Below are 25,212 nucleotides of genomic sequence, written 5' to 3'. Positions count from 1 at the left end.
ATAAATAGAGGCTTATGTTCTCTTGAAAAACTAACTTTACAAAATCAAAAGTTAGAGAGAAACACAAGAAATCATGTGGTGTTTCTCCAGAATTGCTATTTGTAGAACTCAACATCTTCGTTGTATCCTGGAGACAAATTTGCGATAACCTTTTAGTAACAAAAGTGTGGGGGCAAATATTGTCTAAGGAAAACGATATAGTGCCTCAAAGTTATCTACTTTCTTTTTGTCTTTTCTGTTAATCTTGTTCTTCCATTATTACTTTGTGTAATATTCCCAACATAAACCATCTCCACCACGTCCACATGAACTCGACGTCGTCGTTCCCCTTCACTTCTTTGTTTTTATTTCAAGGGAAGGGGGACATGTTTTCTTTTTCTTTTTCTTCAGATTTTTTTTTTTTAATTCTGAAATTTATAAAAATAAATAAAAAAGAAGAAGAAGGCAAAATGGCGTCATTTCAGTACCCTTAATGGCAGCCCCTAACTGAGCTCTAACGGAATCTTGCATTGATAAAAATTAAAAGTTACAGAACTGAAATGACAAAACTGAAAGTTAAAAGACTAAAATGAAAAATGCTGAAAATTAGAGGGTTAATTTTGAATTTTTGACAAATTTATACCATGTGCTGACGCAACCTCCACGTTTAATGACATGTATTGCCTTTATCCGTTTACCAATGAACTAATAAAGGCTTTTAGGCAACTCTACAGCCAATAATTCCTTGTGAGGATTCTGTCTGCAAAATGAGGAACACATTAAGATGAATGAGCTCTTACTTAGATGGTTTTGCCTGGTGATTCTGCCATCAAATCCTTTAATATTTGCAGAGATGATAATCCCTCAATGGTGACTTTTTACTTTTTGCTCTTTCTTCACTTTCTCTTTTGCTTTGTTTAAAAGTCATTTTAACTGTTAGGAGGGGATGGGGGGTCATTATTTCCTAATTGACTTACTTTGCTAATCCATGGACATCTTTTTGTCATACATCTTATCTGGTTTTAGTGGTGCATTTTGTTTGTTCCTAAACAACTTGGACGGCATTAATTGTTACTGCATTGGGTACAGGTATAGAATATTAAGGCATTGAATAAGTTCCTTTTCAATTTCAGCCATTCATATCTCCATAACCATGGTTTGGTTTTCTTTAATTTCATCATTACTCACATATGACAAAAATTGAAACCTATACCTGAAACACCAGTGCTTCACCATTATATTAGGACAAATATGGAATCTTGTTTTTGTTGTGAGTCTTGTGACCCATTTTTCTTTTGCATTTTTGCATAATTAAGAATCCTTTTCCTTTTGGTTTTATCTTTATAATGATATGCTCCTTGATTTATGGCAATTATCAATCAAATTATGAGACCGACTTCTTTCTCAACTACTACCAATACAAGGGCCGAATGGAGCATTTTAATTGTATATATTATTTTTATCAAGATTATTGGTAATGGGATGATTGTTAATTATTTAGATGATTACTCTTTCTATTTTTTATTCCATACTTGATGATGAAAGATAAGAATTACGTAACCAACTATGGTGGGCTATAGTTGAATTGCTCTTTTGAAATCTGAGTTGGCATGGATGCATCATATCCAATGACTAGGACCCCAGTATGTTTTTTAGTAAAATAAAGATTAAGTATATTTTATTTGTAAGAATTTGTATGCAGAAAACTTCCACTTTCTTTCCTAGTTTTATTTATTCTCTGGAAGTTCCTTTTCTAATAATTAGAGTGCTTCAATCCTGAAACAAAAAATCAGGTCATTCCAACTTAGATAGATGGAGACTGCCACTGCCACAATAAAGAAAAAACAGAACAAGTACATAGGTTGAATAAAAAATATTTGATCCAGACAAGTATTAATATAAAAAGAGAAAGAGGGCGAAGAGGGAGAGAAAGGAAAGAAAGAAAAGTTAGACTGTGTGTGTTTGAATGTCTGTGGACAATGGATCCTTCCAATAATGTTGCATAAAAAAACACATGTTAAGCCATTGCTTTAGTAAAGTTATCACTACAGGTTAAATTGGATAGTTATAAATAAACCCAAGTCACTAATTTAAACCTTTAAATAGCCTTATTTTTAACAAGATGACGCAGCTATACATGTCATAGTTTTATCCACTTCTCAGTTCTCAGTTCTCACTCAACTTGGCTTGTCTAACCAGAGTTCATCTCTAATAAGACAAATCTCTTATATGGAATATATCTTGTAGATGTTTTATTTAAGAGATAAAGTGGACTAGTTTCAAATGTCTCTAATTCATTGAAATGTTAATTGTTGATATTTTCTCGACTCATCCTAAATGCCCCTTTTTACTTCATGTTACAATTGCTTTATTTTCTACTTAAGGGTTTTGAACTTTGATAATTAGGCAGTCTATTATAAAACTAAATAGCGTATCAAAGTGTTGCGTTATTTAAAACCGATGTATCACTTTAAATTTAAATAAATAAAATTTCAACAACGAAATGGAGAGGATCTCGTGGGATAAACTATGACAAAGGAGTATAAATTAAATCTTAATTACAAACTTTACCAGTTTAACTAATTGAAAATTTGGAACTGCCTACATGATATTCACTCATTGACTTATAATCCAGGTGATTTTTATTATTTTTGAGAAGAACCTGAGTGATTAGTACCTCTGTTGCAAGCCATACTTTCTCACATTACCTGAGACCAACAATAAAGGTAATATAGCATTTGATTATGGTCAGTGAGACAAATAACTACCGGCACATACAACAAAAAGATTTCATGTTCCTCTGTTTTTCAACATCTCACCTCTTTTTCACTTTTTAACAGCCTCCCTCTTTGCCGGCTTGGCGGTATTCCAAATGGTCTCATTGTCCCCTCATCAAACCCAACTGTCAGACAACAAAATAGGAAAGAAAAAAACAACATGAAAAGCCCCCAATTCGAATTTGACATTTTAGATTCTAGAATTGCTTATATATGAAACAAAAATACCCCTCTTGTCTCTCTTACCTTCGAAACTAAAAATGAATCAAAAAACGCGTATTATAAATGAGGCAAGTCTGTCGGTTCAAGTATCACATCAAAAAGAATTAGACCCAATAAAAAGTCTTCTATTGTATTGAAAAACATTAATCCCACATCTCTTCAAACACAAGATTGCTATATCTTCTTTGCCATTGACGCCTTTATCGTTTTCTCACACCACGCTCTCCTGCCTTTCTTGAATCGGTCCTAGTCCACGCCTGCCTGTCTCTTGAACTTTTCATTCCCACGAAAATTCTCCAAATTCCTCTCTTCTTATCTAATCCAAACTAGTACCATTCAAAGCCTAAGAGAAGGAACAAAAAAGAGAAAAAAAATTGGAGGAGCTAAAGTTGAGAGATGCTTGGATGGATACAAGTTACAGTGGTGGCTTTGTCCATCGTAGTTCTTACTTCCCTTCTTGTTCTTTTGGTTTGGAGGTGGTGTCGTTGCAGACAACGTAAAGAAGTTGTAGAACCGTTAGGCGTTCCGAGTTTTCGAGCAACTGGGATTGGGAATAATGTTTCAAGAGCTAGTGTTCATCATCAACCTGATAATTCAGAAGCTAGAAGAAGAGGGAATCATGTTTTTCAACGTGGGGTTTCGGTGAAACCTTTGTTCAGTTGGGGTGATAATCCATCACTCATTACCGATGCTGTTGAGAATGGATGGTCTCAATTTGCTTTCATGGACAACAACACATCAACAAGATCAACATCACTGCTGGGTTTATGCGCTGTTGGTGATCAAAGGAATGAAACTGAGGCTGAAATAAGCTGGGAAGTTTGTCCAGGATCAGTGGAATACATGCAAAAGATAAGGTTCAATTCAGGGTTAAAGAGAGTGAGTCTAAGCCAACCTTCCACAACTGCTACAACTGTAATTAGAACAGCTTTGCCTTTACCAGGTCCTTCTTTGGGAAATAATATTGCTTTTCCTCAAGAAGCTTATTTTGAAGTCACAATTTTATTTTCTCATGGCGATGACAAAGAATCGGTAGGCAAGGCTAAAGAAGGTGAGAAGACTAAACTTATACAAGAGAGTTTGAATGGAAAAGCTAATTATTCAGAATCTTTAGTCCATGTTACAAGCAGTAGTCATAGAGTTAACAAGTTTGAAGAGTTGAAGGTTGACATTGAAGAAAGTGGTAAAGGTGGCGAAGCAGTGAAGCTGTCTTTGGGGCTCACTGCAGGAGGCTCTCTTCCATCAAAACTTCCAGGCAGCTATCCAGGAAGCATTGGATTCAACTCCAATGGTTCTGTCTATCTTGAAGGTAAATTCTACTTTCTTGGTCTATGTTTGGTATTAACGTACAGTAACAGAAATATAAGAAATATATAATTTTACTATTATACCATTCATCTTTTATTTGTCTTTTTTCATAATAGGATAAAATCTATATTTTTGCATTCATTTCATTAAAGGAATGAGTATTCCTCCCACTGTTTAGAAAAGCCCTTAACAGGGAATTGAAGTAAATGAACGTTCCTTTCTAACCATTCCATTTTTTCCTACTTAATTCTAATAGAAAAATAAATAAAATTTTCTTGAAAATCCCTTTCAATTCATTTCATTCCTTTGTCCCCTCCCAAACAAGCCTAGTTTGTTGAACTTGCAGTTACAATATTTCAGAAAGCATACAACCAGGTTTTTGGGAATGTTCATGGATAGTGAACATAATAGCAATTCACTATTAGCGATTAATTTGTTATCACACTGCATTAGAAATGGGAAAGTGGCCACCCACCAAGGAATACCCTAGACCTAAAATGTCAACAAAAAGAAAGGTCCACTATATGACATGGTCACATGATCATAAATTATATGAAATGGAATAATTGATGCTGCTTTTTCTAATCTTTGACCCACCTTATCGTGCCAACATTTTTCGTGTATATGAAGTAGTTTTTGAGCTGCTGACCCAAAAAAGAAGGTTCCATTCATATTATTGCTATATTATTTTCTTGCCTAAATTTCTGAAATTAACAGTAATTTTCTTGTTTCTTTAGTCACTTTGCTATCTGACTTTTCTTTTAAAGAATACTTTAATAAGTTTAGTCAGTAATAGATTATCAATTGTCTCAGAAGCTTGAGCCGTCAAGAAAGAGTGAATTTAATCATTTAATTATTATTCTAACAGTTTCCTTTTTCAGGAATCAAACTTGTGTTCGAATCCGAAGAAGCAGAATGGGGAAGAACAGATAAGGTGATTGGTTGTGGGTTTCATCCTAAGCAGAAGAAGGTGTTTTTCACAGTAGATTCAGAGCTGGTCCATGTAGTCCATTGCAAGTCTGAGGAATTTGGGACTCCATTATATCCAATTCTAGCAGCAAACACTGACATTTTGGTTCTGGTTAATATGGGCCAAAGTGTCTTCAAATATGGGCCTGCAAATGCACAGAGGACACCAAATCCTTGCTTCATTCAACCTCCTCTAAATTCTCCAGCTAGTGGCATAGACTATGAAGATAGCACAGATCTTTTCTCAATGAAATTTGACTCAAATTACTTTAATTCATACACAATCAGAGGCAGTCAAAATGGAACTAGTAAACATACGAAAGATTCTGACCATGAGGGTGAAGTTGAACTTTTTGAGATTGTCTTAGAAGAAAGTGGAAGACCCTCAGATGCAATGCAGTGACAAGAAGACACATTGGGTTTTGGTGCATTAGATTATAGATGCATTGATTTTGTTAGTCACATGGGTTTGCAGAATATATATGAGTTCCAGAGAGATTCAAAAATCAACTTAAGTTGGAGTTTGACATTTTGCTGTTCATCGTCAAATAAGATCTTATGCAACCTCAAGTGGCCTCAAGTGGCTTGCTCATTTCCAGAGAGATTGCAGATAAATAACACAGCTTCATAGACTGCGGACACTTTTGTTTTGTTATTTTCTGTATTCAACTCGTTTTATACATTTTTTTTTCCCTACAATTCTTTTCTTGTGAATATCAAGATACTATTGTTTATTCAAGTTGTAATTTTTGCCTTATCACCAATTTGCTAATTGAAAAGAGATAGTGATTGTATTGATGGTGTAGTGATATACAAGTACTTTTATGAGTTTAGGTCCCTCTTCAATTCATTGGTTAACTTGTTAGGAAGATTACACCTTGAGATGACTCTACTTGAGGTCACTTAACCTAAAAACACTTATAAGTTTAGGTCCAATTATGTTAAATTAGTTCCTCAACTTATTTATCATATGGGGCTTCCGCTCACAAGTGTATACCCAACACTTCCCTTATTTTTTTTTTTTTTCTTCTTTTGGTGTCTAGTCTCTTTGGATCCATAGGAACCATATTACCTTTCAACACTATGAGATTGATCAAAACCTTCATTCTCAATGTTTCAGAAATGTTGCTCAGTTATGCTGTATTGTGACCTATCAAAAGCCAATTCCCTGGATCAAATGGATAAAACGAACTAGTCAAACTCAATTCTTATGCTTCTTCATCAGTTACCTGGGGTTAGCAATAGGTATGAGGTTATTCCAGAGCTATTGGTGTCACTACTAGTGCTCTGGCAGAGTTATGGTCTCTCAGATGAGCTTCAATTGGCCTTTCAGATGGAGACCATAGCAATAGAAATTGATGCCAAAGTGGTGGTTAATTTTGTGGAAAATCAAAATACTAACAATAGGCAACATTGTGCTATCTATCATTGATGACAGGTGTTTACTTGTGTTTTGAGGAGGAAAAGTGCAACACGTCTATGTGAAGTAAAAAAATGTGTAGATACCCCTGCAAGAGTTGATGCACCCAATTAGAGGACTTTAATATTCATGTTTCATGATGTCCCGCATGATGTCATTTTGCCATTTGCTTCTGATTTTTCTAATATGTTCTCAGAAGTTTGAATTTTCTGTAACCAGTACTCTTTCTGTTGAGTTTGTTGAAAGGAAATCTTTATTATCCATTATTTGCACATTGGCATTGATTATTGCACACTAAGTGTATAATTGTTGTACACTATCCATTTTATGTGTTGAATGTGGATATACTTAAAAAAAAAAAATATATATATATATATATATATGGACAGCGCATGTGAAATTATGAATATTATGTGTACGGAGTGTATAAGTGCTTTAAAAGATTTTTCCTTTGCACATAAAAAAGGGGAGAGAATTGTGATTCACAAATAAGAATGAGAAAAATAAATAAATAAAGCATTGACGTGTCTAAACTTTTTACTAGGAATAGAAGAGTCCAGAGATATAGATAAAATGATAAATAAGATGTTTCAATTCAATCTTTGACGCCTGCATGTAAATAAGATGTTTCAATTCAATCTTTGACGCCTGCATGTTTCAAAATCATGCGGTTTGACTATAAAATGAAATCCAAAGGGGAGAACTTGGTGCATGCATCGACTCCAAATTCAATGTTTACTCCTATAGATCCTATAGATCAATGATCACAAATTCAACCTTTGTTTATAATTTTGCTATGGTTGACGAAAGCACTCTCAACGACATATAGGAGTAATTTTTCATTTCTTTTGCTAAGAATGATACCTTTGCACCCTAGCAAATCAAATAAATATCTTTGTACATTTTTTTTTTTACTAAATCTTTTATTTATTACTAAGACCAAGAGCCATGTACTTCAATTGTTTGACATATTTTAGCATTTATTTATGGATTGTGTTAATAGGCACCACATTAACAACAATTTTTTTGACTTTTTTGTGACCATTTTTTTTAAATCTTTTTTGCAACTTTATGTTATTTTTTCAGCTTTATAACTACTTTTATGTCATTTTCTTTCATTTATCTCATTTTTTTTATTACGCAAAACTCACATTAGGAAAACCTTAGCAAGTACTGCATAGTGCCCGTTAACATTTCTCTTTATTTATTATTTTTGATTAGTTGATCGTTACAATTGGAAAGAGGGGATTTGAATCTTGAACGTCTGGATTAAAAACATTCAAAAGCGTTAGTTGAATTATAAAACTCTAGACAACATCTTTTAATTTTATACCATAGAATCGCGGGTTTCATATTTCAAATCCAATGAGATTTGAAACCAAGCTCAGCTTCTGCAGGAGGTTTAGTAAATTGGAATAATCTTGTGCTAGCTATCCCAAAGTATTTTTCATGCCCCCCCTCTAGTAATATATAGTTATATACCGTACTAATTATATACAGAATGAAGTGAAGCACCAATTTATCTGGTCTTTATTTTTTTTTCTTTTTTCTTTTTTAAAGAAAATTTCTGTAGTTGATTTCCATTAATTATTGCTCGTTTGACATAGCAATATTGAAAGTTTGACTTAAAAGCGAAATGAATAGTCATTGACAGACATTGAATTAATTGGCCAGACGTATTTACACTAAGAAAATAATTATAAATCAGAAAACAAAGATTTTGGAAATCATTAGCAAGAAAATTAAGAAGCATGCGCAATTAATTGATAATTTAAACATTATAGGAAAACACGTACTTGTACAAGGAAAGCTATGGAGAAAAAAAATGGTAAATATAGATCTTGGAAATTAGCAAGAGTCAATAGCAATTTTTTGAGGAGGAGTCATTAGCAATTGTCTTTATTTTAAATGAATTTATAATGTGTTATATTAAATAATTTGATTTGATTATCGGATATATAGCATTAACATAAAGAGAAAGAGAAACAAACTAATTTGTAATTTTAGTATCTTTAAAAGGAATAGAATAAACCAATTTTTATTCTTGTATATGTTTGAAATTATTTGATGTTTGATTATAATATTATATTTTTCGTGTATTTATTATAAGGAAATACAGTATATAGTATATGGTAAGTTTTTATAAAGTCAAAAAATTTGTTTATAATTTATTGATAACAAACATAATCCAAATTATATATAATTTTTAACAATAAAAAAAGTTAAATAATCTAATTTTTATAAGTTCATAAAAAATAAAAAAAAAAAATCATTCTATATAGTTAACTTGATAATATAATTTCAACTAGAATTTAATTAGTAATTATTAACATACATGTGTGAATGAGTAAAAAAAAGCTTGAACATGTAATCTTACTTGATGATAAGCATAATTTTCAAAGTAAAGTTATATAAACAATCTTGAAATTTTTTGATAATCTTGACTCGACTCATTTACAACCCTAGTAAAGAGAGTGAATACAAAAATATGAGTATTGGACCTTGGAAGTAGAGGCAAGTGACGCTTCAAAAGTGGTCCAAATTTCTTTTGATGAAGAGAAGCCAACATCTAGTAGTGGTGTGATTTCATCCAATAGAAATGAGAAGGCTCATGAGAAGTTGGTCTTGCCTAGTCCAAGAAGGGCATACCAGAGTTGGGGTTGAAACATTGTTGACACAAACTGTGGATAGAGGGCATGGGTTTGAACCATCACTGAAACCAAGAAGATCATGACCTTTAAGATAGGGAAGTAATTGGGTTTTTTCCAGTAGAGAGAATTACTGTTGGTATGAATGATGGATAGGGAATGATGAGCATTTGACAAGGAAGAGAAGAAGCGGGTAAGGGAGATGTGGTGGAGTTAAGTAGAAGAAGGTGAAGAAGAAGATTAGTCTGAGGCCATGACACACACACACACAAGCACTAATACCTAATTGAAACAAACGTAATTTTTTTAATTGTTGCAACCCTCTCATATTGTATTGAGTTTTTTTGTTTTATATATATAGATTAATACACATGATAAGGAGTGTAGCAGATAAAGATTACAAGAATTCAAAAATATAAATTGTTAAATACAAAATAGAAGCTGAAAAGAAGTGGAGATGCCACAAAGGAGAATGCATATATACATTCAATGCATGAAATAATTATTCTATCTTATACCAACTTGGCTGCATTGATCGAGGAGCTTAGGAGTTTTCATCACTAGTGAATAATTAAATTATATGAATGTTTGCAAAAAAAAAAAAAATTATATGAATGAATGGTGCAATGAATGAATGAAATGCATCATAGAATATCTTCTCAAAAAAATAAAAATGCATCACAGAATAATTTCAGCATATATTGATTCTTTTATGGATGGGACAACAGCTAAAGCTTGGCAGATATATCTATATTAGTTTCATCCCAAACACAATTTGACTGAACATATTTCAAAAAAAAATTATATGATTATTTTTTGTCAAATTAAATAGAAAAATATTGTCAACTTATTTTGGAGAGAACCTTTTCAACATAGATTAAGAAATTTTGTATTAAATTCTATAATCCTCAACCACATTTATCCCTCTTTTCAGTACTTATTATCTTATATCGCAAGTGCAACACCACCTCTTTTACAGCTCCTGCATATTATTCACATGTACTCACCTTAAACATCCTCAAACTTGATCCGTCCCCGGAACATCATAGCTCCTCATATTCACTTACTGCATAAGACTACCAAAAGAGAATAACAACAATATTGCACAACAGTAACCATCTTGCTCTTTATAATTGGGTTATGCTAAGGACCACTTGCATAGCCATATCAAGAGAAGAATGGGGTCTCGCAATAAGCACATTGCCACTCAGCAGAGAGATACGGTTTACTAAAAAGACGCTCGAAACAGGTATGTTGCAGTCAACATTTGACATTCCTTCCAGCATAAGTAACCATAAATACAACCATATTTTATTATATCCACAGTGAACATGGTAACGACAAATCCACTCCTAACAAATTTATAGCCATGTTTGAAAAACAACTAAAATCCTGCCAATGACGCGGTCCAATCTTAAAAGGGCTTTAAGCATTTAATAATGGACAAGTTAAATAATTTGACCACATCCATCAAAATGCTAAACGAGAGGGGGATACTGCTTGGCCTGCTGCCGCACCCTTCTCCTGTACTCAGTTGGTTCCTGCATAACAGGGCCAGAGAAGTATTGTTAATACCATTAGCAAGACTTGGAAATTTAGACAAAGTCTAGGATTTAAGATGTGAGGGACTGCAAAAACCTGAATAAAGAGCTGGTAGCCATCAGTTTGTGCTGGATCAGCAGGGTTGGGTTGGTCTAGCAAGTCCTGAATGCCAACTAGAATTTGTTTTACAGTAATGGCTGGTCTCCACCCCTGCAAACAGAAACAAAAGGTCAAATAACAACTGCAAGTTTTGATAATCAATCATGTACACTCAGAAGCTCAATCTTCAAATCCTTGTAATGGCAGTGTTGAGTACTTACACTGTCCTCATTGAGGATTGACAAACACACTGTCCCTGAGGGGTAGACATTTGGGTGGAAGAAACCTTGAGGGAACTTGCACTTTGGGGGTTTGCTAGGGTAATCCTCACTAAAGTGGAGCGTAAGTGGAAAGAAGCCACCATCCCAATCAGTCTGCATTGTTAAGAAGATAGATGCATTGCCATTAAATGAGGCACTGAATCAACGCAATTACACCAAAATGTTATATCAGCACACCTACTTCCAGCAAAATTCATCATCTAGACCCTAAAAGCTAAAAGAAAACATCTTTAATTGGAAACTTATCATTTGGCATAACCTCTAACTTTATAAATATAGGAAAATTTTTAAATGAAATAGCATTAAAAAATAAAGTTCTGATAACAGCCATTACCGGGCAGTATTCAATGGAAACGTCTCCTCCCATACTCACCTCTAGTACCTCTGCAAAAAGCCCTCAAGTAACTTTCAATCATGTAATCAATAATCTCTAATAGTTCCATTACTTCGTTGAGGACCACCACAATGTCCATATTCCAAGTTCACACATCTCAATCAATATGTTATAGCTTCTGAAACATAGCCAATCCCATTTCTACCCTGACTCACTCAAATTCCCAACCACCCAACCTAGGGTTACTTTGGAAACCCTTCAGATTCTAACAGTGCCAATGTAAATGAATCATAAATCATATCTAAAGAAAAATGGAATAAAAAAATTAGTCTCCATTATCATCAAACCAACAAATCCTTATTGAATTATTTAGGCCATCTTTGCAATTTCTGCTTTGCAAATCAACTCTTTCCAAAAGCATTGATTTTGCCACATCAGAGGTCATCGCATTATCTAACACTCCCTAAATCCATGACCTTTTATCCTTTTGCAAGCCAAATAACATAAAGCACATCACTCCTTTGTTGTTGTTCTGTGCAGTTATTAGTCTTTGTTCCACAAGATCAATCCACTAACCCCACTCTTTTGTGATCATGTCAAAAATGTAAATAAAATTAAGAATTAAAAAGGAAAAGTATAGTTGGTGAATGTTCAAAAGCTAAGTCAACCAGAGAACAAAATTCAAATCTTGTATCATTAACTTTTGATTTATTAAAAAAAAAAAATCAATCAGTAATTATTAATATAACCAGCCAGAACAACAAAGGAATTTTTCAGCCCATTCTATATACCATAATTTGCAATATCTGGGGTACCTGTCAAACTTGCGAAGTTCCCAAATCACACTACTTGTCTTTAAGTTACATGATCTCAATGGATAACATAAGCACACTTCAAAGAGGACCTTCTGGATAGCTTTGTGTTAACAATACATGCTTAATACAATTGTGCATTTTGAAGGTGCAAATAAACAATATTTGAGTTAAACATATCCATGAACAAGTCAGCCATATTAAAACTTGCTTCTCCAAGTAGTTCGAAGTAAGGAGCACTACAAAGGAAAATGTTGTAATTAAATGTCTGCACAACATGGAATAAGCACCATAGTTTCAATAAAGAAACACAATTTCTGTAAAAGGGTGGGCACATTAACATTGTCATTGTCTCTTTATGCTACACCAAGAACAACATCAATTGTTTAAAAAAAAAAAAAGAAAAAAAATAAATAAAAAAGCATTGATCTCAAAACCAAAGCCCAACACGAAAGGCGCTTTTACATTCATAGCTGAAATCCGCCCACTGCTGATGAAATGCACATTTACAGCATAAGACATCACTCCCATACCCACTGATAAAAACGATCTCCAAATCCAATTAAAATAAACCAAGTTACACATAAAATATCATTTAATTGCCAATTGCTAGTAATCAAAAACTCATCATCACATAAAAAAACAGCCGCCTCCATGTCATACAAAAGCGTAAAAGTCACATAATGAACAAAATCCATACAGTAATAGTATAAAATAAAATAAATTAAAAAAAAATTAAAAAGCTCCTAAATCAAAACCCTAATGGCAATTTTTAAATTCGTTAGTTACAATCTTAATTAAATTTTTTTTTTTTATAATCGGATCCTCAACAGACTATTCAGGATCGATCACATGTATAAACGAGAAAAGTTTCCAATCATAATTTTTATAAACTATATCAACAAAAAAATAAATAAATAAATAAAAAAGAACTGACCCCAGGTTTGCCAGGAATGATGCACTGCCAGACCATCAAATTGACGGAGCCATCAGTACAGGTCTCGGGCTTAGCCACAAAACCCTAATTAAACAAAAATATAAAAATATAAACAAAAAGTAAGGAAGAAAAAAAATTGAAGGATTGAAAATAAATAAAAATAGAGAGAGAGAGTACGGACATGAGGGTGATTCTTACGCCAGGCTTTTCGTTCCTCAGCGAGACGGCCACGCGCGATTCCTCCGGACATTTTTGTTTTCTCTCTCTCTAAATCTCTTCAAAGACTGGGTATGGGTTTTCTGATTTTCCAAGAATGGAACTCGCACGGTTTTATTCTAGTTTTGGAACTTTCTGTCTTTACTTTAAGCTTTATAATCAATCACACACACACACACAGTCCCAATATATTTGTACTCCCCAATCCCCAAATTTTTTTTTTCTTTTTCAAGGACCCAATTCTGTTTTTGGTTTTTTATTTTTATTTTAGTGTTTCAAATGGCAAGTACACTGTACACAGATTTGGGTAAGTACACACGAATTTTCACAATGATTTGATAAGTTGTAATATTCAAGCTACATCATTTTCGTTATATATAAAAAAAAGTAAATATTTGTTAGCCAACTAGAACATAACAAGCTAGTTCAATTGGTAAAAAATTTTCTGGTTAAATAAGAAATCTACGATGAATTCCATTTACATCTAAAATCAATAGATATCTTGGTCTGATAATAAAGAACTATTATCAAAAACAGACATCATAAATTGAAGTTTTCTTAAAAAAAAAAAAAACTACAACATGACATCTTTATAAATATTGTGAAATAAAGTTATGTTAATCTCGAGTAATGTTAGAGGTATAAAATTTTTATAAATTTTTTTTACAAAATACTGATGTGGTGAGTAATTATCAGTAAATAAAAAAGTGATGTTAATAGTGAATATAGATGAAAACTAATAAAAAGCCGGTCACATTAACAATTTCTAAAAATGTTATAAAATAATTTGTAGCATTACTCGTTAATTGCAGTGTATCATTCAACATTTGTAAATAATAAATAAAAAAGTTATGTCACTAGATTTATTGAATATTTAAAAGTCAAAATGTTTATATTTTAATTTTTTTTTGTTACAATTTTTTTTTATTAAAGGCTATTCCACCTAGGTAAGTGGCATTATAAAAAATAATTAAAAAAATATTTTTTCTTCCATAAACAATTGTATCTTTAAAAAAAAAAATTAGTTGTATATATATTTTTTAATCAAAATAATTATTTGGAACAAAGAATATAAAATACAGATTTTTTTTCTTCTATTTGGCCAATTTTTAGTGACTTTCATTTCTCTTTCCTTAATTTTTTAAAGAAAATTATATTTTAAAACTTATAGTTTAGAAGTATTAAAATTATATAGTTCTAAAACTAAAACATTAAATTATAACCCATTTAAATGAAATGCATTGTCTTGGAATTTCAATCAACTTAATTCATACTATTATTATACCCCGTTGCTTTCTTTTTTACTTGTTTGCCAATAATAATTTACCTAAATTTCTATACATAATCTTTCTATTCATAGCATCTTTCAATCAAATTATAAATAAATACTGTCATTATATTGTGTTGTTTTCTTTTTCTTAAAACTTATTTGCCAATAATAATTTACATTAATTTCTACACATAACCTTTGTATTCATATTATCATATTTATCTTTGCTTTAGCAATTAGATAAGAACGTTTTACTATCCCCACACATGTTAGATTTTTTCTTTTTTTCTTTTTTCTTTTTTTTCAATTATTACAATAAGTAGGGGAAGCAGGATTTAAACATGGTCCTCTTTATAAAGAAGACCAAATAATATCACAAAATTATAGGGACCAATTAATGTCACAAACTTAGGAATTTACAAGAACCAAGTAATGTCGAACTACAAGACTCTTAGCATAATATTTTTATTTCTTACACATAATAAACTTCAAAAATTACAAACATCTACAATGGTGAAATTGCAATAGCAGGAAATCCTCAAAAGTCTTCCAGTTCAATCAGTTTCTAGATCGTTTATTGTTTATCACTATCAAAAACATATATTTTTAGGAGTTCTACGTATTCAAACTCCCGAGTGAAAATTACCCCTCAAAATATGCTATTACTAATGAATTTTTGCACCATCCATTATAAGATTCAATCAACTTCAAACACTATATTAAGCCTAGTTGAATTTTTTCTCGCCATGTATTGATTACCCAAAAAAGAAAAACGCCACCATCATACACAGGCCTTTCCTTTTCAGAACATCAGTGAAGTTGCTAATTGGTAACAAAGCATTCAGCCCCATAATGTAAAAGTGTTGGTCCCAGTATGACCCGTCTTCAAAATGCTTCCAGAGCAGTGACGCTTAAATCATCTTTTCCTTATCTTGAATAAAGCAGTTAAGAGAGGTTCAGAAGAATAAATATTTAATCTCTACAATTTTTACATCCCAAAAATGTCCACAGTACAGTGAACAAACACTCAAATTTTTTTTTTTTTCCCTTTGATAGGTAGATAATGGAGACAGGTGGAGTTTGAACCACAAACATGTGATAAGACACCCCAAAGGATGCTATTAAAACTATGGCTTATATTAAAAGTACTCAAAAGTTGCATGAACAAAATTTGTCATTCTAAAAATAATTGCACAGGAATTACTACATAAATTATCAACAATGACAGGCCGTAGCCTACATTACAAAAATTGTCTTAAAATATGAAGGGCATCTAAAAGAAACCTGATGAGGTCCGGCAAGAGCGGACAGAGTAGAGATTTGACATGCACCACTCAGTTTAACTAGTTTTAACTCTTGAGCACCAATGCTGTAACTCTTTTCAATGATTCAGCTGCCTTCTGCAGATCAGATTCTGAATGGGCCGCAGAAACAAACAATCTGATACCAACGGGCAAACGGCACTTATCAAGTGTTGATCTTTTGGAAGCCACCACAAATACGGAGTCTTCCTTCAACACCTGCAATCATACAACAATTAGGAAATAAAAATTGCAAAAGGTATGAATAGAAAATGGATAAAGCTATTTTACTTACACGGTCAGCAATGTCCTCAAGAAGGCTTAAGTCATTTTTCATTGATCCTGTTGACTTCTCTAATTTGAGAAAAACAATGGGCGATTCAGGATTACTTGCTATCGAGAGGCCAGGTATATCTGACAATCCTGCAGTCACCAAATATATTTTGAACTAAACAGTATGAAGGCAGCTTTAAGCAAGCATATCTATATTAATTAATTTTTGGTTGACTTCATAAGTTTTAACAAGAAGGTAGGAACATAAAAAAATTGGCTTTTGATAGATTAAACAATTATGTTTTCAATGGCTGGATGCAGCACCATGTATTCAAGGCATCTATCTAAAGTAAGCAGACTTGTTTTAAAAGGTATAATTCAGAGGTAAATACATAAAAAGATTACACATGGCCATGCAGCCTAAAGCAACCAACTTTAAACAACGGATAATAATGCCCTATCAATAGTTGTTTCTTGTACCTATGCCTATAATGATTAAAAAAAAGGGATAAATGGTACTGTTATAAAGCATTACTGAACATAAAATTCTTCAGCTCCCAATGTATGGTATTTTTGTTCTTTCCAAATATATCCAACATCAGTTAGCAGTGAGGTAGAATTTAGAACCAACCTTTCCATAAGAGAGCAGTGTTTGCCTTCAGCTTCTTTATCAGACCAGGATTTTCCTCCAGGACATCAATAGCGGTTATTGCAGCACTCGCAAGATATGGGGGCAAGGAAGCAGAAAAAACGTATCCAGAACTGCTCAATCGCTGCCAAAAATTAGCGCGCACACAGACATTAGCACTTAAAACACTGGACAAGAAATCTATTACTATAAAATAAGCATCACCATCTAGAATAGAATAGTATAAAACTTTTGAATTGTGTTTCCATCCAATCAGCAAAATTGTTCATTTTACTAGGTCATTCTTATAATTTACTATTTACATACTTGGTGATCAATAACTCTAGCACTTCCAGTGCAGAATCCTCCTTCTGTGGCTAATGCATGTCCCATTGCAGCAGTTACAATATCTATCTTGTCAATCTGCATACCGTATCACCATCAATCACAAACAGAAACTGGGAAATTTATTTTAGAAGAAAAAAGGGTTTGGATAAGTTTTCATAACATACTGGAACCCCACAGTACTCAGTGAGACCTCTTCCAGAACTGCCAAGCACTCCAAATGAGTTGCTCTCATCCAATAAAACACGAAACCGATGTTTCTCCTTCAATCTAATGATCTCATCTAAGGGAGCAATTTGGCCAGAATTCTGCAAATTTTAGAAACAGATATCCAGTGTTTTATAAAAAAGGTGGCAGTGGCAAATATGGCAAAATTAGTAGAACGAATCAGTGTGGATACCATTAACAAAGCAAAGCCATCATGGTGTACCAATAAAATTATCATAGTCAATTCTTTTTTTTATTATTATAAATTTGATAGTTACAATGGGGGGGCAATTTGAACCCTAGATGTCTACGTTGAAAACACTAAAACATGCTAGTTGAGCTAAAAGGCTCTTGGCCCAAATGTACAACCCTCTACCCTGAGAAATAAATTAAACAAATCTAATGGGAAGATAAGAAATTGGCTTTCAGAAACAGAAAAGAATAAAACAGCTTAATAGTCTATTACAACTCTCCCAATTCTCTGTGGAACTGGAGAAAAATGGCTAACACACATATTAGAGAGATTGCAACACTTAAGAATATACTAATGTATTTGCAATTGCCCATCTTTCTTCTACTGACTACTGCCAGAATGTATAGCAGTAATTCATGGAGAAACTTAACAACTACTGCAACATGCAACATAAAGACAATAGTTCAGGGTGCCTCCTATGTTTGTTCACTATGTCTAAGCACATGAGCCAAGTTAATGTATGAGATGTACACAAACAAAGCAAAGGTGAATTTTTTAAATATATAAAGCACAAAAATTTACCTGGTATACAGCTTCCACAACAATGTAGCGCCGCAATTTCTTAGCCCGTTGATTCTCTGCAGTGAATTTCTCCAGAGTATTTCTTAGGGATTCCACATCATTGTGTTTGAAATACACAATTGTGCTTCTAGAAAGGTAAAGGCCATTTTGTATTCCCCAGTGGACTCCCTCATCCCTGAACAGGAATGACAAGAAGCACATTAAAGTACAGATACAAATTTACAGCAGAAAACCTATTTTAACAGCCAAAACTCCTAATTTATGCTGAAATCTAGAAGGCACCAGGATATATGTCAAAATTGGCTAAGGTAGGCTAGCAAGCTAATAAGGCTGGTTGCATTAGCGTTCTTACATCAACAAAAGAAGGCCAAGCAACGATCACATTTGTAGTTACCTTCTTTTGAAATTCTATCTCACTACAGTCATTTTTAATCATGATTTTTTTGGGGGGGGGGGGTGGGGGGGGAATCCATTTAATTCAGAAGTAAAAATTTACACCCACCCTCATAAAATATCTCTTCAACAGAGTTGTGTTTCAATATAATTATATAAACTATATTTCTATTTCCAAAGTAGAAAAATAGTTTTTCCTCCAACAATTGTGTTTGGTTTGCTTATAAGGAAAAAGGAAAATTTATTTCTTTAAAAACACCATTTGATGCAGCAGAAGCAAAAATTAAGCAATAATTGGATGCATTCACTCTCCTCATTATGTTATTTACACCCACATTAGTGCTAACACTCGTCACCCAATTACTACCCCCAGTCATTGCTACTGTCTACAACATTCATCCCATCACAAGCAACTTGCCCCCTCTGAATCCAACCCAGCATCATTGATATTTTTCTCACCCCCACAAAGAAGAGCACCTTATGATTGCCCACATAGCCACCAACATGTCTTCAAAAGTGTCTCTTAACAAATTCGCAAACATGATTTTCCTCTTAGAATTGATTATTTCCTTTGATTATAAATACATACACAGAAAGAAATCCTAAAGGAACTTAACTTTTATACTACAATCAAGATTACGTATACTCACACCACAACGATGTCTCCTTTTTTGCAGAATGCTGGAATTGCACTGAACATGGTGGAGAGTCCATAAGAATAGAGAATTGAATCAGGTGTTCCCAAAAACTTTGCTATTCTTGCTTCACAATCAAGGTGTACATCTAGTAAGAGGGAAAAATATATAAGTAATCATCAAAAATAAAAATATTTTTACATGTGAAAACTGTTTTTTTGGAGGGGGGGGGGGGTGCTCTTGATGGTAGTTTCAAGATTAACTCTTACCTATTGTTCCATAGAACCCACGAGGACCACAAGACCCAACACCATATTTCTCCAATGCAGATGTACATGACTCCTAAGAAAAAATATTGTTATAAATGCTCTATCCCAACAAAGAATCATAAAAGAAAAAACAAAATATATAATAGGAACCACATTTCCTTACAAGTAACTTCTCATGTCCTATCAATCCAAGATAATTTGCTGAAGCAAAATTGACAACTTCTTTGCCATTGATTATTGTATGCACCCCTGCAGCACTGCCAGAAGGAGAAGACACAACTCATGAGCGACAATACCTCTTTTTTGTGGTTGATAAGTGCTCATGAGTAACAATACTTTAGACTTTTTAAAAACACTTTTTAGTTCTTATTCAGAACCCTAATGTTTAACTTATGAATAATTAAAAGTCTGTAAACACAATTATTTGTCCATATAATAAAATACATAACAACGAAAGAGAATAGCAATAAAATGTAGTGCTAGGGAAGAAACTTTCTATAGAGGAGAAAAAATATGCATGAAACTCATAACTAGAAAAATATTTCCTCTTAAAGTTCAAGTGAAAAAAAAAAGATCAAAACATATAGGTAAAGGCATTATTCTGACAAAAATCAAGGAATCCTCTACATAGAGATCACAACTATACTCACCTTTCCAACACGGGAGGTTCACTCTGCATCTCTTCTGTAATAGGAGGAATGAGAGATTCTGGGACCCATTCATCACATAGCTCATCTATTTCCTATCAACATCAGGAACAGCTTCAGTGCCAGCCCTCAGTGAAACAGAATTAAGTAAAATCACAAAAGCACACAATAGACATACAGAACCCGGTGACAATTTCAATCCTATGCATTCAACTCTAACGATGATTTCATATGTCACCATAATTCAAAATTCAGCCAGGATTTCAAGCAGTGTCAAGAGTTAAGGTGTAGGTTTAATGATAATGACTTTCCAACATTGACTGAATTGATATTTTTCCTTTTCTTTTTATGAAAAAAAAAAATTCCTTATATTGACTTTAGCAACAAAGATCCAGGGGGTGAAAGAAAGAGATAAAAATCCTGCACCAAAATAAACTAGCTTTAAGCAGCAGTACAACCTTCATCTATGCCAACTATGATAGAGCAGAAACATTGCTAAACCACATAACATTAAGAGCACAACACATAGGCCCAATCCACTGCAGAAGCCATAATACCACCCTCCCTTCTCCCTTTCCCAAACCCCCCCCCCCCAAAAAAAAAAAACCCCAAAACAATTAAAAAGAAGAAGAAAAATAACACCCATATACACCCACCAATAGTATCCAAAAGAGAATGCAAGACATTGGCAGAAAATGAAAGATTATTTTGGCAAACCAATCATCGTTAGGGAGAAGTTCTCTACATTTGATACCAAAAATGTTCTGAAACACTCTGTTCCACAGAACATGATCAGCAGAATTTTTGTAACAAAAAATTTCTTTCAATTTGTAAAGCATACTGATGTGGGAGACGCAAGAAGATTTTTATTTAGTATTATTTATGTTTGCAAGTCAATTGTATTTTTATGTACTAGGTCCTAGTAGTTTATTAGGATAGTAGTATTTTAATTTGGAAGCAATGTTATTTTTGTAATTAGGCAATAAGGGCTTCCTAAGCCAATTAAAACTAGGGTTTAGCAATCCTTTATAAGCAACCTATAGAACTCCTTGAGAAGATAGTTAATATTTTGATGAATTAAAAAAATGGTCATTTGGTCTCTCTTTGGTCTGGTGCTTACTCCAAGTCCGCCCTAAGTGTTGATTCTTAGTGCTTGGTGTTGACTCTAAGCTAGGTCTAGGTGTTGACTCCTAGGTCATATCCACTTATTTTCCTATTATTTTAATTATGTTCTGGTTGTCCCGCGCCACATATGCTAGTCATATCACAGCCATCAACACTCAATACATCTCACTTAAGTATGTTAAAGAAACAAAAAGTTCAAGTATACATCAGAATTGTCACACAAACCTTCTTTGTTAAAGGCCTCTTAGGGGGCTTGTAACTTTTTTGGGAAAGTAGGAAAAGGATGACCACCAGAAGAAGAACTTCCACAAATAAATGCCCTTCAACCAGAAGATCAAGGGAAAAAAAAAAAGAATCGGTTAACCAAACAATTATCAGACAGATGAGAACAAAGACATTTTGTTTTTAAGATTTAAGAAATTACCGCCAATATGCACTCCAAAAACAACAGCTCGAGCAGAAGGAGCATCTAAAGCCTTGGTAACCCAATCTAAAGTAGTATTAACTATTTTCAGAACAGCTGATGCCATTTTACTTGATATCTCAAATTGAGGGTTCATAGAGGCTTCATTCATCATTCACATAGACAAGGATACTAATGTAAGTACAATGTCTTGACACTCGTCACCGCAGCAAGTGGCTTAGAGACCAGAATCTGCATGTAGTTACGATTATTGTCCCATTGTTATGGCAGTAAAAAGTATTACACAATCAAAAGCAAAATATTATTAACAGAAGAAGATGAATAGTATTAAAATCAAAGATGCATACAATGCTACAGGGATATACCATATATGACTGCCTATATTGCAACATTTTTTTTTTTTTTTTTTTTGATAGGGCCTATATTGCAACATTTTAGAAGTAACAATCATTTAAAGGTAGATATCTTATATCATCAAAAGTGGTCATGAAGAACCAGCAAACCTTAACAAGGGAGCCATCCAGTTCAAACAAATTTCAAATGATTCTATTCCTCATCCAAAATTCAAATTCCATTTCTTTATCATAAGACAATATTGATTAAAGTTAGAAAACGCAAACAAGTTCCAGTTTCCTAATTTCTGCTCTACTAGACCACTCAGTTTTCTGCTGGAATGAAAATATAAAGTATTATTTCCCTTATTTAACAAATAACCTAATCACATCCACAATTATATAGTTTCAAGACAAACAATCAACAAGAAACTTGGCAAAATTTTAGACTCCAATTAAACATGCTTCCACAAATCAAAGCAGTATTGTTATAATCCTACAGTTCCTGCTTCTAATGGTTCAACTTTCAAGCAAAGTCAAATTTTCCTTGAATCAGATTAAAAATCAGCAGGTCAAACTACAGTAACTGAGAACAACATGCCAATACTGTAAATCAAATAGAGGATCTCGGAGGGGGAAAAAAAGACAATTTAAAATGACCTGAAACCCAAATGCCATACTACTTATAAGTATGACTTTTCATATTTTCATTTCATGTTTAATTCTTCTATGATATACATATGAATAACTGCTTGCATAATATGTAGTCCACTTTCCACCACACAAAAATAAGTCAGTCCTACTTACAACAATATCCAAAATGATAAGAACTTAAAGCAAGAGCAATTAAAACTCTCCAAAATGATAACCCCCTACTGCATAAATTTCACTTCCGGATACCTTGAATCTAAGAACCAACTCTCATTCTCAATGTAGGATTCCATAACAGTCCCCATGCATCTTGATACAAACTTCAGCCTACTTATAATAACTCAGTAACCAAACCTAATGACGACATGAGATAAACCAATATTGAGGTCTCTCAAAACCGCCCACTAATCACCCTTAATCAGCCAAGCCATCAAAATAATGTTTTAGAGGGATAAGAGCCTCCAACTGCTCCTATGGAACATCTTCACAATCCTTAATTCCCTAAGCACAAGGGATAAGCCAAAACAATAAATCTAGAGATATAAGTTATATAACATCTTTCACAACAACTTTTTTCACAATAGCTGTGCATGATAAAAATGGTGTCAGTGGTGGACCAAGATGAAAGTGATGTTGTTCCTATCACAACATGCCAAATATTGTATCCCTAGCATCATCATCAAAAACAACAACATAGCCTTGGTCCCGAATTTTTAGGTATCGGCTACAGATTCTCAACAAACTAGTTAGTGTTTAACCACATGTATTCCTTTCCTCCAATTTATTCTATCCGAAGTCATACTCTTTGCCACTTCCTTAATTGACAATTGTATCAATATCATGATTGACATGAACCTCACATCTTGAAACATCATTCTCTAGAAATTCTAGTTCTCCTATGGAAAAACATCGTGAAATAGTAATACACATAAAACACTTACCAAAAAAGTAATACACATGAAACAGAAATCTGTACATATAAAAAAATAAAAATAAAAAATTTGTTATTCCCAAATCAAGCTGAGATTCTCAATTTAACATCCTCTTTTTTTCAATTTGTTTCGAAGTAAGTTTCTATATTAAGTTTTTGAATTACCAAAGATCGAAAAGACAGAAACAACAATATAGTCGAAAGTTTGGGGATACGAACCAAATCCAATCAATTTTAACGCAAATCAATGTGATGGCACATGGAAATGAGTGAAGAGAGATTGAGATTGTGGAGAAAGAGAGAGAGAGTACCTGGTAATAGAGTCGGTTGGACACGGCACTGACTATTCAGAGCAGCTGATTCTTCTTATTCTTCTACTTGTATTTTTTCCTTCATTGGTTTTCCTCAGATTCAGAAAAGAAAAAAAAATTATAAAAAACGAGGGATAGGGTCAACCAAATCCCATTGACTCCTACGGAGGTAAATTTAATGGGCAAAACTCAAGTGCAGTTCCTTAGCTACACTACCGTAGGTTCCCTACTTAAAATTTTGACACTTGTCCAATTTAACACCTCAAGCAAACGGCGTTAAAAAAGAAAAGAAAAGTATGGTCCGATGGAGCTCCCACCGAGTTTTCCTTCCATTTTCGCCACTACAGACAACCCTCCTACTATCCAAGTCGCAACCAGCGTTCTCCTCACCGGCTCTATCTTTGTTTTCCTCTTCCGCTCTGTCCGCCGCCGCGCTAAGCGAGCCAAAGAACTGGTATTCTTCTTGGATCTATGAGGCTTTCTTTGTTTCTGATCTGTGATTCTTTCTCTCTTTCTCGGTGTGTGTATGTATGTGTATCTGTTTCCTTCTTCTTTTCTGATCTATGAGGCTTTCTTCGTTTCTGATCTATGATCTTCTTCTCTGATCTGTGATTCGTTCTCTCTCTCTCTCTCTCTCGGTGTGAGTGTGTATGTATGTGTGTTTGTTTCCTTCTTCTTTTCAGATCTATCTTTCTTCGTTTCTGATCTATGATTTTGATTTATGATTCTTTCTTCTTTTCTGGAGATTTTAAGCCAGAGGGTTGCGGTTGCAGTTGCAGTACAGGAAAAAGAAGGATGAAGGGAAAAAAAATAAAAAATTTAACGCCGTTTGTTTGTGGTGTTAAATTGGACAGATGTCAAAATTTTAAGTAAGAAATATAAGGTATTGTATCTAAGGAGCTATAGCTAAGTTTTGCCCAAATTTAATTATGTTCGTTTTACTGTGTGATTAAAGAAAGAGATTAAATTTTATAACCTCCAATACTAGGACGCCACGTCATATTTTTACACAATAATGAATAAGGCTGAAACCACACACAATCCTTTCTCACTGCCTTATTTCAGGAAAATTAAAGGAAAAAAAATAAAAAAATCCATCGTCTGAATTTCAATTCCTCACCGGAGTCTCCGTTTCCACCTCCCTCATTCAC

General features: G+C 33.4%; 3 protein-coding genes across 3 annotated transcripts; 1 reads left to right on the top strand and 2 right to left on the bottom strand.

The window, feature by feature from the left end:
* The first annotated feature begins 3,146 nt into the window (after positions 1 to 3,146).
* LOC115974151 lies at positions 3,147 to 6,051 on the top strand. The gene is made up of 2 exons (XM_031094371.1): positions 3,147 to 4,287; positions 5,168 to 6,051. Exons 1-2 carry the CDS (start codon positions 3,375 to 3,377, stop codon positions 5,656 to 5,658), a joined length of 1,404 nt encoding a protein of 467 aa, XP_030950231.1. The 5' UTR covers positions 3,147 to 3,374; the 3' UTR covers positions 5,659 to 6,051.
* Positions 6,052 to 10,557: 4,506 nt separating this feature from the next.
* On the bottom strand, positions 10,558 to 13,811 carry LOC115974150 (SUMO-conjugating enzyme SCE1-like). The gene is made up of 5 exons (XM_031094370.1): positions 13,510 to 13,811; positions 13,329 to 13,412; positions 11,186 to 11,338; positions 10,962 to 11,075; positions 10,558 to 10,864 (listed from the first exon to the last, which is right to left on the bottom strand). The coding sequence occupies exons 1-5, from the start codon at positions 13,576 to 13,578 to the stop codon at positions 10,802 to 10,804; spliced, it is 483 nt and encodes a 160-aa protein (XP_030950230.1). The 5' UTR covers positions 13,579 to 13,811; the 3' UTR covers positions 10,558 to 10,801.
* A 2,097-nt stretch (positions 13,812 to 15,908) lies between these two features.
* LOC115974149 (long chain base biosynthesis protein 1) lies at positions 15,909 to 24,848 on the bottom strand. The gene is made up of 13 exons (XM_031094368.1): positions 24,062 to 24,848; positions 21,837 to 22,067; positions 21,638 to 21,732; positions 20,291 to 20,382; positions 19,804 to 19,897; positions 19,641 to 19,713; positions 19,387 to 19,519; positions 18,344 to 18,518; positions 17,529 to 17,669; positions 17,344 to 17,439; positions 17,020 to 17,161; positions 16,411 to 16,538; positions 15,909 to 16,334 (listed from the first exon to the last, which is right to left on the bottom strand). The coding sequence occupies exons 2-13, from the start codon at positions 21,988 to 21,990 to the stop codon at positions 16,164 to 16,166; spliced, it is 1,494 nt and encodes a 497-aa protein (XP_030950228.1). The 5' UTR covers positions 21,991 to 22,067; positions 24,062 to 24,848; the 3' UTR covers positions 15,909 to 16,163.
* Positions 24,849 to 25,212: the final 364 nt, after the last annotated feature.

Source organism: Quercus lobata, chromosome 2 (assembly GCF_001633185.2).
Source record: "Quercus lobata isolate SW786 chromosome 2, ValleyOak3.0 Primary Assembly, whole genome shotgun sequence".
Classification (NCBI taxonomy): domain Eukaryota; kingdom Viridiplantae; phylum Streptophyta; class Magnoliopsida; order Fagales; family Fagaceae; genus Quercus; species Quercus lobata.
The sequence above is the reverse complement of the archived record's forward strand: the minus strand, read 5'-3'. Positions and strand labels throughout refer to the sequence as shown.

What these genes read in the sequence shown, in the direction of transcription:
- LOC115974151 (XM_031094371.1), top strand. Translation starts at nt 3,375, where the DNA reads ATGCTTGGATGGATACAAGTTACAGTGGTGGCTTTGTCCATCGTAGTT. An exon ending in TGGTTCTGTCTATCTTGAAG is followed by an intron (nt 4,288 to 5,167) that starts GTAAATTCTACT and finishes TTCCTTTTTCAG; the next exon opens with GAATCAAACTTGTGTTCGAA.
- LOC115974150 (XM_031094370.1), bottom strand. Translation starts at nt 13,578, where the DNA reads ATGTCCGGAGGAATCGCGCGTGGCCGTCTCGCTGAGGAACGAAAAGCC. An exon ending in GGCGTAAGAATCACCCTCAT is followed by an intron (nt 13,413 to 13,509) that starts GTCCGTACTCTC and finishes TTGTTTAATTAG; the next exon opens with GGTTTTGTGGCTAAGCCCGA. An exon ending in GCTACCAGCTCTTTATTCAG is followed by an intron (nt 10,865 to 10,961) that starts GTTTTTGCAGTC and finishes CCTGTTATGCAG; the next exon opens with GAACCAACTGAGTACAGGAG.
- LOC115974149 (XM_031094368.1), bottom strand. Translation starts at nt 21,990, where the DNA reads ATGATGAATGAAGCCTCTATGAACCCTCAATTTGAGATATCAAGTAAA. An exon ending in TTGTGGAAGCTGTATACCAG is followed by an intron (nt 17,670 to 18,343) that starts GTAAATTTTTGT and finishes TAAAATTTGCAG; the next exon opens with AATTCTGGCCAAATTGCTCC. An exon ending in CTAGAGTTATTGATCACCAA is followed by an intron (nt 17,162 to 17,343) that starts GTATGTAAATAG and finishes AATTTTTGGCAG; the next exon opens with CGATTGAGCAGTTCTGGATA.